The sequence below is a fragment of the Myiozetetes cayanensis genome, unplaced genomic scaffold (genome assembly GCF_022539395.1).
Source record: "Myiozetetes cayanensis isolate MyiCay16 unplaced genomic scaffold, myiCay2020 scf12, whole genome shotgun sequence".
In the NCBI taxonomy this organism is placed as follows: Eukaryota; Metazoa; Chordata; class Aves; order Passeriformes; family Tyrannidae; genus Myiozetetes; species Myiozetetes cayanensis.
In genome coordinates this window covers 28,645,360-28,661,997 of record NW_026086826.1, presented here as the reverse complement: position 1 = coordinate 28,661,997, position 16,638 = coordinate 28,645,360, and the positions used below count along the sequence as shown (strand labels likewise).

The 16,638-nt window shown below is 44.9% G+C and overlaps 1 protein-coding gene across 1 annotated transcript in view; it reads right to left on the bottom strand.

Annotated features, from left to right (window-relative positions):
* Nucleotides 1-16,638, bottom strand: part of CUNH1orf21 (chromosome unknown C1orf21 homolog) — a 106,220-nt gene that overhangs the window by 55,963 nt on the left and 33,619 nt on the right. The window contains exon 2 of the mRNA XM_050306653.1: nt 5,603-5,811. Coding sequence (XP_050162610.1) covers nt 5,603-5,696 — 94 coding nt within the window. The 5' untranslated portion in view covers nt 5,697-5,811. The remainder of the gene's footprint in view (nt 1-5,602; nt 5,812-16,638) is intronic.

Below are 16,638 nucleotides of genomic sequence, written 5' to 3'. Positions count from 1 at the left end.
CGGATCTCTCCCCTAGGGACCATCAGATCATTGTTTCTCCACTTGTTAGGGGAAAAAAAAACAAAAAGGGAAAGGAGTAGGGGAAGGGAAAGCTAGTTCAATCACCATCATTACATACAGGCCACAATTAATGGACAGATTAATTCTGTCCCACCTCTTCTCTCCCTGTCTCCAGCCTTGTCTCCTGGTGCTCCCTCACTGCACTCCCTGGATGGACCCTGGACCTGCTTCGTTACCACGAGTGGGGCTGCTCTTTCTGTATTCTTTATATACCTCTCTATGTATTTCCCTGCTGGAGTAGGAGGAAGAGTTTGTTTTGCTCAGCACAAAAGGTGAAAACATAGGTTTAGTTCACTTAGAAAACTCTTCGCACAAATTGATCATAAACTCACAAAACCTGAGGGTGGGGTTTGGTTTTGTTTTGATTTTTTTTTTTTTAAACTCTGTTGCTTCTGTATGGTAATAAAATAGTAAATTATTGATTTACCAAGGGTGTTCTCAGAGTTACACAAATACCTCATAAACCTAGACAGCACATGTGACTTTATTATGAACATAACACCAAAGCAGGGTTTGGTTCTATTTTTCTCTCTCACTTCCTGAAACACATGTTTAGGACTGACCCATGTTTACTTAAATAAGGAGAAGGTTATCAACAAGTTGTTCAAAAAAGCACAGAAAGAGAGAATCACAGAATGGTTTGGGTTGAAGGGACCTTAAAGACCACTCAGTTCCAACACCCCTGCCATGGGCAGGGACACCTTCCACCAGCCCAGGTTGCTCCAAGCCCCGTCCAACCTGGCCTGGGACACTTCCAGGGATCCAGGGGCAGCCACAGCATCTCTGGGCAACCTGTGCCAGGGCCTCAGCACCCTCACAGGGAAGAATTTCTTCCTGATATCTAATTTAAACATGCCCTCTGTCAGTTAAAAAAGCCCAGAGTTCAGTATAATTCTGGAAGATGCTCATGCACTTCAACCCTACGTTGCAATGCCCTCGCTCATCTGCTGTGCTTCAGCTCTCAAACACTGCAGCAAGATCTGCTTCATAACCTGAGCTGCTGAAACCACGAACAGCATGAAACCTTTCCTTTAAGGAGCTCAGGCACAGTTTGTATTTGAGAAAGGCAAATCTTCTCCTTTGAAACTCACTGTGATAGTTGGCGTTGCACCCCCGAGGCTGGGTTTTCAGAAAGTGGGTGCCTACGTGTCCCTCACTTCCTCAGAAATCTAAGAACAAGTGCTGGGGTTGTACCAGAAGTATTCATTTGTGATTGAAATGTCTTTTAAAAAGGTTATAGTCTCAAAATATCCAGTATGGAATTCGGACACTGCATGGTGCTGTTCCCCTCGTGCATCTGTCCCGAAAGGAGTTAAGATCTGACACTGCAGAAGCACATCAGGACAGTCGAATGAGCTGGGGCAATTAGCATCTGAGTGCTAATCAGCTGATCAACAGAGTCAATAAAATAAAGGCTGCCAGGCAAAGGGAGCTCTGTGTGTGTGTTTGTGGGCAGCAAGTGCTTCTGATCACGGCACGAGTTGTATTCCCTGAGCTACAGCTTTCCAGACAGTTTCAGTTCAGTGAGGATGGCCTTCCAGAAAACAAAACAAAAAAAAAACAATTGAATTTCCCATTTTCAATTTTAGCTTTTTTTTTTTTTCTGACCATTATTAACGGTCCAACAACAGGAAGGGGGGTTATTTGCAGAAAACGTTTTTTTTAAGATGTTTTGCTCACTACAAGTTTTATCTGAAAACTTCACAACTTTGAAAGGCCAGAAGATGGATCTCCGGAATTTTGTGCATAGGAACAAGGCAGGTTCAGGAAGTATGCCTCATATTAATTAAGGACATCTGAACAGTCTTGCCAAGCCTACAGATGTTTTGAAGTGCCCTGGGCAACATCCATCCTGAGACTGAACTCTTCAGTAAGATGATACTTCTAGGCCTGTCTATTAAGGAAAAATCCTTCAGAACAGACTAAACCCTACAAAGGTTTGGGCATAATATTTTTGAGAGATGACCATGCATATTTAGGAAAGGTAAATCACAGTCCCAAATGCCCCTTGCTATTCTATTCCTGCATATACTGGCTATGTTTTAAAGGTTTCAATTATTTTAGCATCTTTTTGCATTTACTTCAAACTAAGTCAGAGCTCTGCTGCCTTTGACAGTGGACTGAGGTGCCCACATGGATGAGACACAGCAAACAGCAAGGAAAGGAACTGACTGTCACAAGGTGGGGATTAGCAGAAGTGAGACAAACCTATAAAACACACAAGAACAAAGCAAACATCAACACGAGAAAACCAGGAAAGAAAAACTACCCTAGAGCTTGTGAAGCAATCAGATGTTATCACAGAATCACTGAATGGTTTGGGTTGGAAGGGACCTTAAAAAGTCATCTCATCCCACTGTCCATGGGCAGGGACACCTTCCATTAACCAGCTTTCTCCAAGCCCTGTCCAACCTGGCCTTGTGCATCAATGGGTTTTTCAATCTCATTATACAATACCCCAACACTAAAGATTTCCTTTCCTAGCCTTCTCCCAGCTGCTCTGAGATAAACTGGTTTATAAACTACTGTGCTTTGCATTCAGCTTTATTTACACTGGTTTAGCAGCTGGAGCTGCTCTTAATAACAGAAATCCTATCTTTGTCAGAATATTCTTACATGCCATGTTTGCTCTCCCTTTTGCAAAGCAGCCAAGAGCTCCATAGAAACATCTGGATTAATGAACAGATCCTAAAATATTTTTTTTTTTTTTGCAAATCATATTACCACTTACTTTCTTACAGCAAGAGTGACGTCAACAATCTCCTCCCCAAATGAACACCCCATGATTTTTTATAAAGACACAAATAAAATTAGTCTACAAGGGAGGTTACATTATTAAAACATATGCTGCACTCAACAACGCTCAAGGCTCTATCATGGCATTTTGTTCTTCACTGGTATTTACATATTACAGTTCTTATGTACTGCCCTGGAAATCAGCTTTGAAGTGGAATGAGGAATAAGTGAAGATTTATTATTACTATCCTTATTAGAGGGATTTTAAAGTCATTAGAGACCAACAAGACACAATAATCATATTATATCCAATCTTCTCTAGAACATCTCCTTTGATAGGTCTGCTAACTCAATTATTTAAATATATATTACAGTAAGATGCAGCGTGACTTCCACAGTTCGGGATAAGATGGAAATTTTTATGTTTTCTTTGCAGCTAACCAGAACCTGTCCTTACAGAATTCATGGGTTGCAAGGTGGGTTCCTCAGTTTTAAGCACCAAATTCACAGTGATCACCTGGATCAGTGTGCCTGCTCAAGCAAAAAAAAAAAAAAAGGTTAAAAGCTGGGGAAGAAATAAAGTACTCTCAAACAGTCAATAGGTTTGGCTTCAACCACTCCCACCAGGAAAAGAAGGAATAAAGACCTAGAGGCTCTGAGGAAGAGCCAAAGCAGGACTGCACCGCTCCGAAAAGCTCAGAAAATTCTCTCCGGATTCAAAGTGACACCTGGAGTCGAGCAAAAAAAGTACTGATGACAAAACAAAAATATCCCAGCACTGTTTAACTGGAAAGCACGACCCTTACTATTGACTCTTTCTGCCTGCAGCTGGTGTGGGGATGCTGCTGAAGGAAGGAACTGTTGTCCCCTCGGGTGTGTCACTCAGCACGGGGCAATATCCTGTCAGCTACAGCACAGGTAGCACCAGCACTGTGCTCTTCTCCTTTATTTCTGTCAGGGCTGTTCCAAGTCCTTCAGGATTTCCTCTGCCTGTGAAACATCTGAGGCAGTCTGGGCTGCTACAACCACGCAGCTCCTGCCTGCTACTTCTGCACACTGACACTCTCAGGATGTTATTGATGCTATCACTGCATCAGCCCCCTTCCAACCCCACTTGACACATTTCCTTTACTCTGCTGCCTCCTCCCCAAAAACTAAAAAAAGCTGTGGCTGCCCCTGGATCCCTGGAAGTGTCCAAGGTCAGGTTGGATGGGGCATGGAGCAACCTGGGCTGGTGGAAGGTGTCCCTGCCCATGGCAGGGGATGGAATGAGATCATCTCTAAAGCCAGGTACACTGCAGCTCAACTTCTTCATGCACCCAACTCCCCCCCTAGGAGCTGTCTTCCAGCAGCAAGGGAAAAATGGGACTTCTGTGGTTACCACTCAACAAGTTGCTGAAGTCACAGACTCCAACTCTTCGCTAAAAGAGGATCAGCCACAAAATCTGATCTTTAGCAATGATGACCTGCACACCTAAAGTAAAGCATGTGCCAGAAAATGGTTACCAGCAGGCAGTACTCCTGCCAGTAAAACAGGGGACGATTAACAGCCCTCAAATGGATCCCAGAATAGCTAAATGATGATCCTGCTGACACCAGCCCAGCTCTGTAAATGGGAGCCTTTTAAAATCGCTTCGATCTCCTTGATCCTCTGCCTCCAAAAGCTACATTAAGTTTCTTGTGTTAAAGTTATGATCTTTGGCCTGCAGGATGTGGTTAAACAACCACCACAAGAAAACCCAAGAAGCTGAGACAAACACATTTCGCCAAAAACTGCTCCCTCACCAAATATCAGCTAAAATCTCTGAGAAATTGATAGAATTTTCTGTTCATGACAAGCCTTAAAGCCTGTTTTAAATAAAAGCAATATACTGAATTCACAGTTCCAAAGCCAGCATCTCCCTGGTTAGTGGAGGAGCACTGAACAGTCCTGAGGTTTGCTCAGTAAGTGCTTTCTCTTCAGATTACCCCTCTGGGTATTCTTACTCTGGGGTCCATTGTGAGAGCAAGCTAGCCCTCAGAAAGGCTGAAAAAGTGAAATATCATTGCTTTTGGAATGAAAGGGAGAGGTTATTTGATGCCAGGCATGTCATTCTCACTACTGCACAAACAATTGCTGGAAAAGCCACCAGAGAAGAGAAGTTTGGTGTATTCAGTACCAGTGAACCTATTTTAAGAATAACAGCAACAAGATATCTATCTGAAAGTTAAGTCAGCTGTGAATAAGCTATCAGGGCAGATGCAGAAGTTTCATTTCTGAACAGTCTTTTGAATAATTCCTATCATTTAAAAAACTGTGTTGTGATTTACATCATTATCTAAAAAACACTTGGCATATATTAACAGAATCTGGGGTGAAAAGAATCATGAGGCTGACTGTGCATTTTATCTTCTATTACTTTACCTGATGCACAAGATACGGATCAGACCAGTCTTCCCACACAGGGTAGCAGATGTTTTCATCCTACTTCCCTGTACTATTGAATCCCTCCCAGTTTCTGGTTTCATTGCACCTCCCAACCCTCTTTGCTGTAGGATTTCAGAACTAATGTTTCGTTGCTTTACGGGGCCACAGCAGTGAGGAATTCTTTTTCTAACTGAAAAGGTTTTTATTTTTAGGAAATGAGTCAACCATTTTGGTACCCAGTGACAAATACCTAAGAGAGACACATACATAAATATGTGAGGGGGTCCTGTAGCTCGTTGCCTTTGAACTATTCCGGGATTTGTGACGTTATCACTTAAAATATTAATTTTTTCCGCTTCCAAACCTGGGGGGAGAAAGACGAAACCCCGCAGCACTTACCCCCAAACACATCTCCGTTCTGGTAGTTTTTCCCCTTCTGAGTTTCCTCTTCGTTTTGAACAGTAGAAACATGCTTGGCGGAGGCACAGCCCATCGCTTCATTCAGACAGCTCCAGCTGCACCGAACCACAGAGCATCTCTAGGGACGCCCGCTCATCGCTGCCAAAATAATCCACCTCCCCTGCCGGGCTGTCAAGCGGCGCTTCTACCTGAAGGCGGCAAAAGAGAGAGAAAAAACATTGGCAAAAAAGGTATAACCTCTAAACGGGGAGCTTCAAGGAGATAAATAAGGAGGTTGGTGAAGAGGAGGAGGAGGACAAAGCACAGGTGGCCTCCGTCGTGTGAGGTCGCTAAAATCTCACTCAACGACATCTGGTACGGGCAGATGACAGGACAGGTAGATGGTGATAAAGGCACATCAATCCTGCCTCAGAGCAGGAGCACAGTAGTTGAACTCTTAAGTCTCTTCCAGCCCCGTTCTTTAATCCATGGCTTGAAGAAAGGAACGCACAGAGATCTATTTCCCACCCAGCCAGACATTCCCACAGAAGGCAGAGGTTTTGGGGGAGAGAAGATAAGAAACCATCAATATCTGCTCCTCCTGTTCTTTTCACCAACCTACCCATCAAGCCAGATTTCTTACAAAGCACGTTACTGATTAAGAGCTGCTAACTGCAAGTGTTCAGACAAAATAACCCCCCCAAATCAATTAAAGACCTTCTGTTCATAGATGTGAGAGGCGATAGTCAGCTGTATTATCTTTTTTTCTACGTGTTCATTACTCTGCTGAATCCACGAAACCTCCACCGCTCAAAAAGGCAACAAAAATCCCCACTTTGAGATGGAACAACACTCCCTGAACAATCCAGATGTCACATAAAAAAAAAGAAGGAAGAAAAAGCTAATTCATAGCTGTGATACTTTAGGTTAAAAATAAAATTAAATTTAAAACCATGAACTGTTTGATTGGTGTTCCTCACTTGAACAAAAACAACTTCAGAGTTTGGTAAGATGACCTGGCGATTCTGCTTCTGCTATTGCAGGGAGTGGCTTTCACCAAGAAAAGGGAAGGGCTTTGGAGGCAGAACCACCTCTAACTCCTACTCACAGACCTGCTTGTCTTGCTCTGCACAGAAAAGTCTTTTCCCCCGCTTGACAAGAGCATTCCAGAGCTGCTCAGTCCCTGTTCTGAGCGGCCAACCCTGCCTGTCACACCTGTACATGCACTTTTATGTTCAGTTTATCCTCCAACACACTTACTCCTTTTTTTTTTCTTCCTCCTATACATGCACACCTGAGCATAAATTTCTCATTACCCCTTCCCTTCCTCCCTTAGTCATAAGCTACTCACCTGAAGACACAGGATTTTATAGGATTGGGTTGGAAGAGACCTTAAAGCTCATCCAGTCCCAGCCTCCCCAGCGACACCTTCCACTATCCCCAGGTTGCTCCAAGCCTCATCCAGCCTGGCCTTGGACACTTCCAGGGATGGGGCAGCCACAGCTTCTCTGGGCAATTTAACACCAGGCCTTCCTGCTGTCAGTGAGAGGGAGTGAGCACAGACCCTTGAGCTATTTTTTAACCCTTAATGGCTACGTTCTATTTGTAAAGAAAACCCAGGTTTTGCATCGAATTCCAGTATTAAGTCAGGGAAGTTTTCCGCTTCCTCAAGCAATCTTCAGAGCCATTCTTCAAACTGCTTTTAATCTGCCTCCTTGTCAGGCACACAGACAAAGCTACAGCCTTGCCAAGGCACAAATCCCCCTGGAGATGCTTCTGTGCACACCCAGCCGCCGATACCCCGAGCAGCCCACCCTAATTACACTGCCACGTGCCGCAAATACCGACCCGCTCGTTCCACCTACACCGGGGGAGCTGTTCCTCAGCTTTTTTGCGGTGCCAGTGAGGGCCACAGCTGGCAATTCATCTTCACACGTGTCCCAGAGACAGCCTGCACTAAGGTCTCCGTCTGGGGTGGGAAGCGAGGATTGAAAAGGATTTAAAGCACGTGCTTGCTCAGGAGACAGGTAAAGACTCACACACTGGGGAGAGAAACTGCTCACTGGACTGGAAATTAAACGTGGACCTATTTTCCCAGAGGATGTAAATTTGGTTAAAGGCAATAGCTTTTAACAGACCTGCTGAAACAGAAGAGGGGGTGAACGTGACCAACAGAGTCCCTGTTTCAGATTTCAGATAGAAGCAGGAGCCTCGAGGTGAACAGAGCCTGGAAACACTAGCTCTGATTTCTGATTTAAAATACAACCAGTTGTATCATTCCAGGGAAAAGGCTGTGGCCAGCTATGGGAAAAGGAGCGAGGGGAGGCCGGATGTAAGCCCAGGAAAGACAAGGAGGTGTTGTAGGTGGGACCACTAAGAGGTTGTACATGGGGGGCAATCACTGCCCACCCCAGGCTCAGCATCTCTGCCCCTGAAGCAGCAGAAGTGCACACACAGAACTACCTGTTCAATGAATTATGCTCGTGCCTCATTCAATTATTTTTCTTCTTTCTTTTTTTGTCTCTCAGCAAGGGACCATTTACAAAAGGGAAACAGCTGCTTCGTAATAAAACCCACACGCATTTCACAACAGAGCAGTGGGATGGGTTTTGGGAGGGGATGTTTTGTGAAGCCTTATACAGCCAACATGCAGCACAATAAACTGCAAAATAACCCAGGAGGGTGATGGTCCCAGGGCCATCGAGCTGTAGGAGCAATCAGGAGCAAGGAGATGCAGAACATGAATGCAGAAGGGTAAAGCTTCTTCAGGCGAGGGAAGGAAAAAACATCCACAGTCAAACCTCTTCTGCAGCATTTTGGTAGCACACACCAACCCCTAAAAACATGGTCATGTTCAAAGGCATGCTGGGATTAAAGGAAACAAATGGGATACAAGAACCGGACGTTTCACCTTTCACATTAAACAACAGTAATCACAGCAGCACCTGAAAAAGCTACACATGTAATAGTCAGATTATGAAGGCAACTTCTCCCAGTGCCAATAAACTGGGCTGAGAAAGCTACTGCAAAATGACCTCCAGTATAAGTCAAATGCACATTTCCAGGCGTGTTCCTCCAACTACTGCTGACAGAATGCTGTGAGACACTGCCAGGGACACCTGAACACAAGGCGGGAGTAGCCGAGGGTTTAAACACAAACAAACAAACAGACAGACAGAGCGTGAGAAAAGCGGGCATTCACTTCACAAGCCACGAAATTCGAGATCCAGGGCAAGCGTGATGCTCCCCAGCCTTGCACTGCTCCCAGCCCTGGGGGGAACCTCCCTGCCTGAGCATCCAAGGATCAGAGCTGAGGCTGGGGATCACTCAGAACCGAGGTGCTGGTCCTCACTCAGTGGGGTGTCTGTTTAAGGTTCTGAGGATGTGAAACGCAGCACTTCACACAGCAGCAGAATAACACATCCCTTCCTCCTCCTCCTCCCCACTTCTGCACAAATATAATTTTCCCTTTTGTCTTCCAGAGCGTTTTGGGGGCACACAGATATTCAGAAGCCAAAAATAAAAAGAAGAAGAAAAACCTCAAACCATTTTGCAGTTCATGTTCACCACCCACCATCACTAATTATCGAGATTTGAGAGAGGCAATTTGCAGGCTCCAATCTGCAAAATGCTAGTGAGAAAAATCTCTCAGGCACATCAAAAGTGTCTACACCACCCCCAAATGAAATGCAGCAGGTTTAAGATTAACATCTTACATGCGGGTCAGGAGAAGACTAGAGGCACCCTCAGATGCTGCACTTCATACCCCCAAGTTTCTTCTGAGGTAAAGCCAGGGGAACTCAATTCTTAGAATGGAAATTACCTTCGGAAACCTTCAGCAATTCCTTTTTTTTCTTTCTTCTGAAGCACGTCTATGATGTGCTTTTCTTTCATCAGCTCTTTCAGCACTTTGTTAATTCACTCATCATCCCCTTGCCCCCTTTTTTCTGATGGTCACCACCTCAACAAAACACATTCTGCTTCCACAAACACTTCATAGCAAACGGAGGACCTCCAGTGTCTTACAACAAATGCAAGTTAATTCTTCTATTACCACAGCTGTATTTGTTTTCATCTTTATTGCACTGAGATAACCAATCTTTCATCGTCTTCGGGCTGCAGATACATCTAGAAATTTCCTCCTGTGTTGACCACACAGGAAATCAGGTTAAAATTTCACAAAGCTGAAGAGATCAAAGCAATGAGTTTTGTGCAACCATGAAAAACTCTGAGCTACAAAGAAAAACCACACTGGCTTTTCCTACGAAACAACCTGGTCCAGGCAGAACTCAAGGATTTAACTTACTGCTAGTAATTACATTTATTTCCTATAAGAAATAGCTCTGTTTGACTTCCATTTGGGGTTTTTTTCTCCGAAAAAGAAGACAACAGCAATGAATTCTGAATTTGTCCTGCACAAGGGCTGCTGGTAGTTCGCACCTGGGACTTCCCCACTGCGACATCCCTCTTCCTCAGCTACCCTCCACCAAAAAAGGTGGCTTTTTACCTTTTACTCAACAGCCAAAAGGCATTTTTCGAGCCAAAAAAGATATAATTTTTGCCTTTGCACCAATGGCCCGAGGAGGGAAGGAAAGGTTTAAAAATAATGTGTCACATAAGCTCTCTTTCTCCCTCCTCGAATTATTCAAATAGACATAAATAGCACAGTTTACATTGAAAATTAACCCACAAACCTGCTAAATGAGCAATATCTTGTAGCAGCAGAAGGGGAAAAGGGCTCTTACTCAGGGGAAAAGCATCTTACTCAGGCTGCCCCAATAACACCACTGACAAACTAAACCAGCCCAGTCACCCAGTGGGATGGTGGAAGTGCCATTTGCATGCATCCCCCCTCCTCCTTGGGAAGTCGTGCTCAGCAGAAACCACTTCTCAAAGACCAAACAAGAATATTGCAACCTGACAGCTAAAAAGACCTGACATTAAAAACAGAGAAGCTCATCCACCCAGTTTTTCCCAGCAGGGAGGGCCTGGTTTGAATTAATTCTACTAATTCATATCATCAGCTTAATACAGGCCAGGGTTGGCCCCTCTGAGGCTTAGCTTACCTTTTTTTTTTATCAGCAAAATTAGCTGCTTATTTTATTTCCTTTTGTTTGCAACCAGCATTTCTGCTGGGGTTTTGATGTACTGAAGCAACAAGTGATTTCCAAACAGGGAAGCTCTCAACAGCAACGTGATACTTCCTAGGGAGCATTTTCTCCTTCCTCAGACTCATGAAGAGACTTCACACATCGTGGAGTAAAATACAAATGAGGAAGGGAACGGGAATCGCGTTGCAATCGTCCTCTTCATTCACACAGGGTGGAGTTAAAGCAACAGTGGGGTGAAAAGCCCAAGCAACACAGGAGATGTCACTCATAGGACTCATAATTTTTGCTGTTTCCAAAGAAAATTAACTACATTTTATTCTTTTACTTTAAACCTCAAATACTTCAGGAGCTGTGATAGGTAGATCGCCACCACCGTCACAGAATGCAGTTCTGACATCTAAGTATTTTTTTCCCCTCTTTCTATGAGAATTAATAGGCAAAATATTGAAGACAGATGAGACTTCAGGGGCTGGCAACACCGTAGGACTTTCTTTTAATTGTTTAGTGATTTATTTCCAAAGAGGTTTTGAAAATGCAGTGCTGGTCATGGCAGCCCAGGTTGATGGGATGTGAGACACTAGACAGGGCTGCAGAAAAGCCAAGTTCAGTTCTCCTTAGGACATGGCTTTCCTGTGTATCTAAGAATGATCTCCAGCACTTATCGTAATGGGAAGGGAGTCCAAGTACCTCTAAAGTAGAAAAAAACCCCAACAATAAGCTCTCCTATTTAATTTTATTTCTGTCCTCATGGTTTAAGAGCAAGATATAGTTTACTGAGCAGGGCACAGTAAAAGGCCCTAAGGTATAGGACCAGTCATTTATACAATGTTTTGCAGACGTCTAAGCACTGGTCTGAGCATCATTTTCCTTCTCAGAACTCACTCCCCCGCTGCTCTGCTTTAATAAAATAATTTAAAGCTGCAACTATTCCACCTGCCGTGGGCAGGGAGACCTCCCACTATCCAAGGCTTCTCCAAGCCCCGTCCAACCTGGCCTTGGGACACTTGCAGGGATGGGGCAGCCTGGGCAACTTGTGCTCACTTCTGAGGCGTTTTTTTCATCCAAAAAGCTGTGGCAGGACCTACTTCATGTGCCACTAGGGCTGAAAATAAAACAAAACAACGGAGCTATGCAGAAGCCAAAGGCAGGGGAGATGCCGGGGACCTGCTGCTAATGTGTCAGTGAGGAAACATTTGCCATATGCACCTCTGTGCAATTACAGGATGGAACAGTTTAAAGAGGCCTCCTCTTTTTGGAAATGAGCTGGAGAAAGAAGAAAGCTTTCTTCACTGATAACAAGGCAGAGAGGCTGCTCAAAACTAGAGGTGGCTCATCTGGGCTGCTGAGGAGCTGCCTCTGTGGTAAAATTGATGATAAAAGCTAACAAAGCAGCTCATTTCACTCTTAGCCTCTGTGAATAACTAGATAGGGTTAGCATTTCTATCAGGGATTTTTTTTTTTTTTACGATTCCCTGAGTGCAGTCCTATGGAAATGGCACAAGTAGGAACGAAAGGGAAGCCACACTGCAACCTGCATCCCCAAAATGACACTACTTACTGCTCCCTCCTGCTTAGCAGGGTCACTCCTCAGCATCAAGGAGAGCACAGGATTTTTGGTGAAGGCCACAGTGCCCAAATGTTTGCACTGGTATGGTTTGACCCAAGAGCCCTATGCAATATCCTGCCTGACATGGTATCCTATCACACAGATGATCCTTTGAATCCCAAGCTGGGAGTGCAGGCTGTGCTGAGGAGCAGCAGAGCTTCAGAAACCTCCAGCCCAGAACAGGCAGCTGGAAAAACACAGGTTAGAGAGGAACAAGGCTCTGGGGAGGAAAAGCAACTCCTGTAAAACCTGCTGTGGTCCAGCCCCTGCATTGATTCCACCTCCCCAACCAGTGCTCAGGCACAGGAGCCTCTGGATGTCCCTGCTGGAGGCTCAGCACTTTGAAAAACATTTCCTTACTCCATTCCCTCGACACAGATTTAGGAGGTTACCCCAGTCACACCTTTGGGCAGTGGCTTTTAACCAAGTAAGTTATAGTTTCATACTCTCTATTAATTAACAGTGCAAATAATGGACAGTTTTCCTTTCGATAGTGAGATGTTGAATGGATACAACCAAGCCTGGATAGTCAAAAAAATAAGATGTTCCAGCCTATGCTGAAACAAATGAGCAGCAGACCAGCCAAAATCAACTGAAGTATTTTCAGTTCATCTTAACACAGTTATAACAAACACAAGCAGCACGTGCAGAGCTGGATTGATGGCACAAGAGCAGGGAGATCTCTCCTCCCACTGATGACAAGGAGCAGTCAAGTCAGAAACAGAGTACATCAGGATTTAAAACACAGAAAGCAGCTTCTATCTTTAAATTATCTATATCTTATTCCAGCTGGTAGCATCCTGCCCCTGTACTTTCATTTAATGGCTTCAAACTGCCAGAGGGCAGGGTTAGATGGGATACTGGGAAGGAATTCTCCCCTGTGAGGGTGGGCAGGCCCTGGCACAGGTTTGCCAGAGAAGCTGTGGCTGCCCCTGGATCCCTGGAAGTGTCCAATGCCAGGCTGGACAGGGCTTGGAGCAACCTGGGATCATGGAAGGTGTCCCTGCCCATGGCAGGGGCTGGGATGAGATGATCTTTAAGGTTTCTTGCAACCCAAACCGTTCCATGATTCAGCACAAAGATCAGCCAGCTGAGCAAGAGCTCCAACTCACGGTCCACATCTGCAGAGGGTGCAGCTCCCAGCTGCCTGGGCTGTCCCCCTCTAAGGGTCACTTGCTCCCAGCAGAGTGAGCAGAACTCCTGCTGCTCCACCTGGGAGGGACATCAAGGTCACACCAGAGCGAGCCCCGACTCCTCTCTGCAAGCAGCTGAACCCAAAGCCATTTGCAGTTGATTAAATCAAGACTTAGGAGTGACTGCTCCAGCTGCTGTCCCGAAACGCACCCGAGCAAGGTGGGGACGTTTAGACTCGTGCAGTTCACGCAAAGCTGGTCTGAGACCACTCCTGCAGATCAGCTGCTGCGGCTCTCCAGGGCAGCAGATCTTCAGTGCATCAGGGGGTGGTCACACAGCAGTCCAGCGGCGGGACTGGGAAGTTTCTGAACTCGGGGAGATGAATTGTTGGCTCGTGGTCCTGCAGTGGTGAAAGGTGACAAACTGAGCACCAGCAAGCCTGGAGGAAATAATCCTGATGGAAAACAGCACATGGAGCGTTCTCCCACGCCCCCTCACAGCCGCCTGGCCACGCAGCTGAGCTCGCACTGGGGTTTTTCTGCCAAATCAATACATGAATAGAAGGGGAAGGGGGGAGGAAAACCCAGCTGAAAACATTACAGCCTCACAGGAGTCAAAGCAAGGAGAGAAACCTACCCAGAGCAAGAAAAAATATACATTCTGCTTAGCTGCAGGAGCAGAGAAGAAATGTGTCATAAATAATTGAAAAGGGTTCCAAAGATCACTGAATACAATTGGTAGGAATTGAAATGCAATAGGATTTTTTTCTTTTTTTTTTTTTTATTTTAAGGATTGTGCTTCCAGAACAATACAAATGGCTCCGTGATTATAATTCCTGTGGATAATTCAGGTCAAAACAGGCCAGCACAGACATCCAAACACACCAAAGCTCTGCAGGTGTTCACACAGGAAGAGAAAACCTACGGGGGAAAAAAAAAATCAACGCAACACTGTTCGATTTGTGAGAGGGGAACAAAATAACACAGGTCCCCTGGAGAAACAAGCAATGTGGATTACAAAAGTTTGAGAAGCAAGAAGGCTGTGAGAACGTGGGCTATTTGGCTGGCTTTGAGGAGGGGCTGAGCAGGTGATGAGAATCCATCACCCAGGCTGTCTCCACCACTCCACCCTGGGCCTCTCAGTCACACCCAAGGGCAGAGGACTACAGCCATAGACAGGTGGAAATTTCTCCCCCTGCACTGTTTTCAGAATCTTGAGGACAACCCCGATTCAAAACTATTTTCCAGGCTCTTCTGCTACGCTCCAAGCAGGTCTCCTTTCTTATGGGGATGAATTGAGCTCGGCCCTCTTCTAGGAGCTATTTTGACTCTTTCTGCCCACAAAGAATTATCCTTGCAATTACTTTATTATTCGGTTGTTCAAATACTGCTCCTTTTTCTATTTAATGTCTCCTGTACTAAGACCTTCAGAGCCTTAGTTACTCTATAGTGTCACTAGACAAGGGGTCAAGGAACAACCCAGACCTCTTCTTAATCTCCACACAGACACACTGGATTGCTAAAGCCATCTCAGCAGCCTTCAAACTTCAAATATTTTCACCCATTGCTGATATTTGTGCAGAAAGTACTTGAAAACCATCACATTTCCACAGTACTTATAGTCAGGTGTTCAAGGGCAGGTTGGATGGGGTTTGGAACAACCTGGTCTGGTGGAAGGTGTCCCTACCCATGGCAGGAGGGGGAATGAGATGAACTTTAAAGTCCCTTCCAACCCAAACCATTTTGGGATTCAACAGCACAGCATCTGTTTGGGTTTCTTCATAACCTTTCTACAAGGATGGCATAGTGTTTTATCATCTTTCCCAGGGACTCATCCAAAGTTTTTAAGCCTGGCATGTTTAATTACTACAAGGAGTAACGTGGTGCTGCTTAAATTCCATTTATATATTTGTCCCCTCTGTTATTTTGTTGTTACCTCCCTCCTAATGTCCAGCAAGGACTAACTGCAACAACTGGTTGAGTTGAGTGGTCTCCATCCCCAGCTCTGCAGGTTCAGCCCCCTCCCCAGCCAGGCCAGGTCCAGCAGGGCCATTTCACTGCCCAGGGTCCACAATTCCCTCTAACTCAGACACCTGGGTGCAGCTGCATCTGATGTTAAAAGGCAGCCAACCCACAGCTGTACAACTGGCCCCCTTTACTCCCACACTGAGCTTTCTGCACATGAAAATAGCAGCTGCTTTCCTGAGAGTAAAATCTGCAATAGCTTCTGCAGGCTTTCTCTCCCCCCTCTTTGAGGTTCAAGTGTGAGGAGGATTTCTTTTTAAAATTAGAAAAAGAGATACGTTTATGAAGTCTAAAGGAGGCTGGCTCTCCTAGATACACATTTATTATGTTAGGAAAGCAATATTGAGACTATATTCAAAAAACACTGAATTGGATATTAATTAAGAAGAAGAAAACAAAAGGCAAATGGAGGAGTGGAGCTATTGCAAGTTGTAGTACTTCTCCCAGAGCTAACACTCAAAATTAGAGTTTAGCAGAAGCTCCTCAAAGACACAAACCCATTCCCATCAGAGCCCAGCAGGGCAACACCAAGAAAATTTTTAAATAGCACACACACACACACAAGTCCCACCCAGCTCTTAAATCTTGGCTGTTCCCCTTTGGAACACTTAAAAAAAAAAAACAAACCACACAATAAAAACACTCCTTTTTATTTCTTTTTTTTTTTTTTTTTCTCCTGAACAACGTGATTGCACCACACAAATCCAGTTTTGGAAGGAGTGCAATTATATGGCCTCAGAGCTGTGCAAGGTCCTGTGCAACTCCCTCCCAAGCCCATGACTGGGGATGGTCACTGCTGAGCAAAGAGCCTTTAAGTGGAGGCTGATTCAATGGTATTCCTAAGAAAAGCCACATATAACTGAGTCCAGATTCCCTAGGACAGCATTTAACTCAAAACAACACAACTGCAGACGCTGGCGTCATTTACAGCACCTGTAAATCATCCCCTGCCAGGCAACTGATAAACCCAGCCTCAGGAAAAGCAGCTCCCAGAGCAATGTGCACCAAAACACCATAAATCCTTCAGGCAGCATTACTGTATTTTTCCATCCCTGTGTTACATGCAAATTCTGCACAACTGAATTCTGATACTGTAGCTGAGCACTCACCAATTATATTTTAAACAGGCTATTTAAAGGTGCCTTCATCCCACTGCAAGAA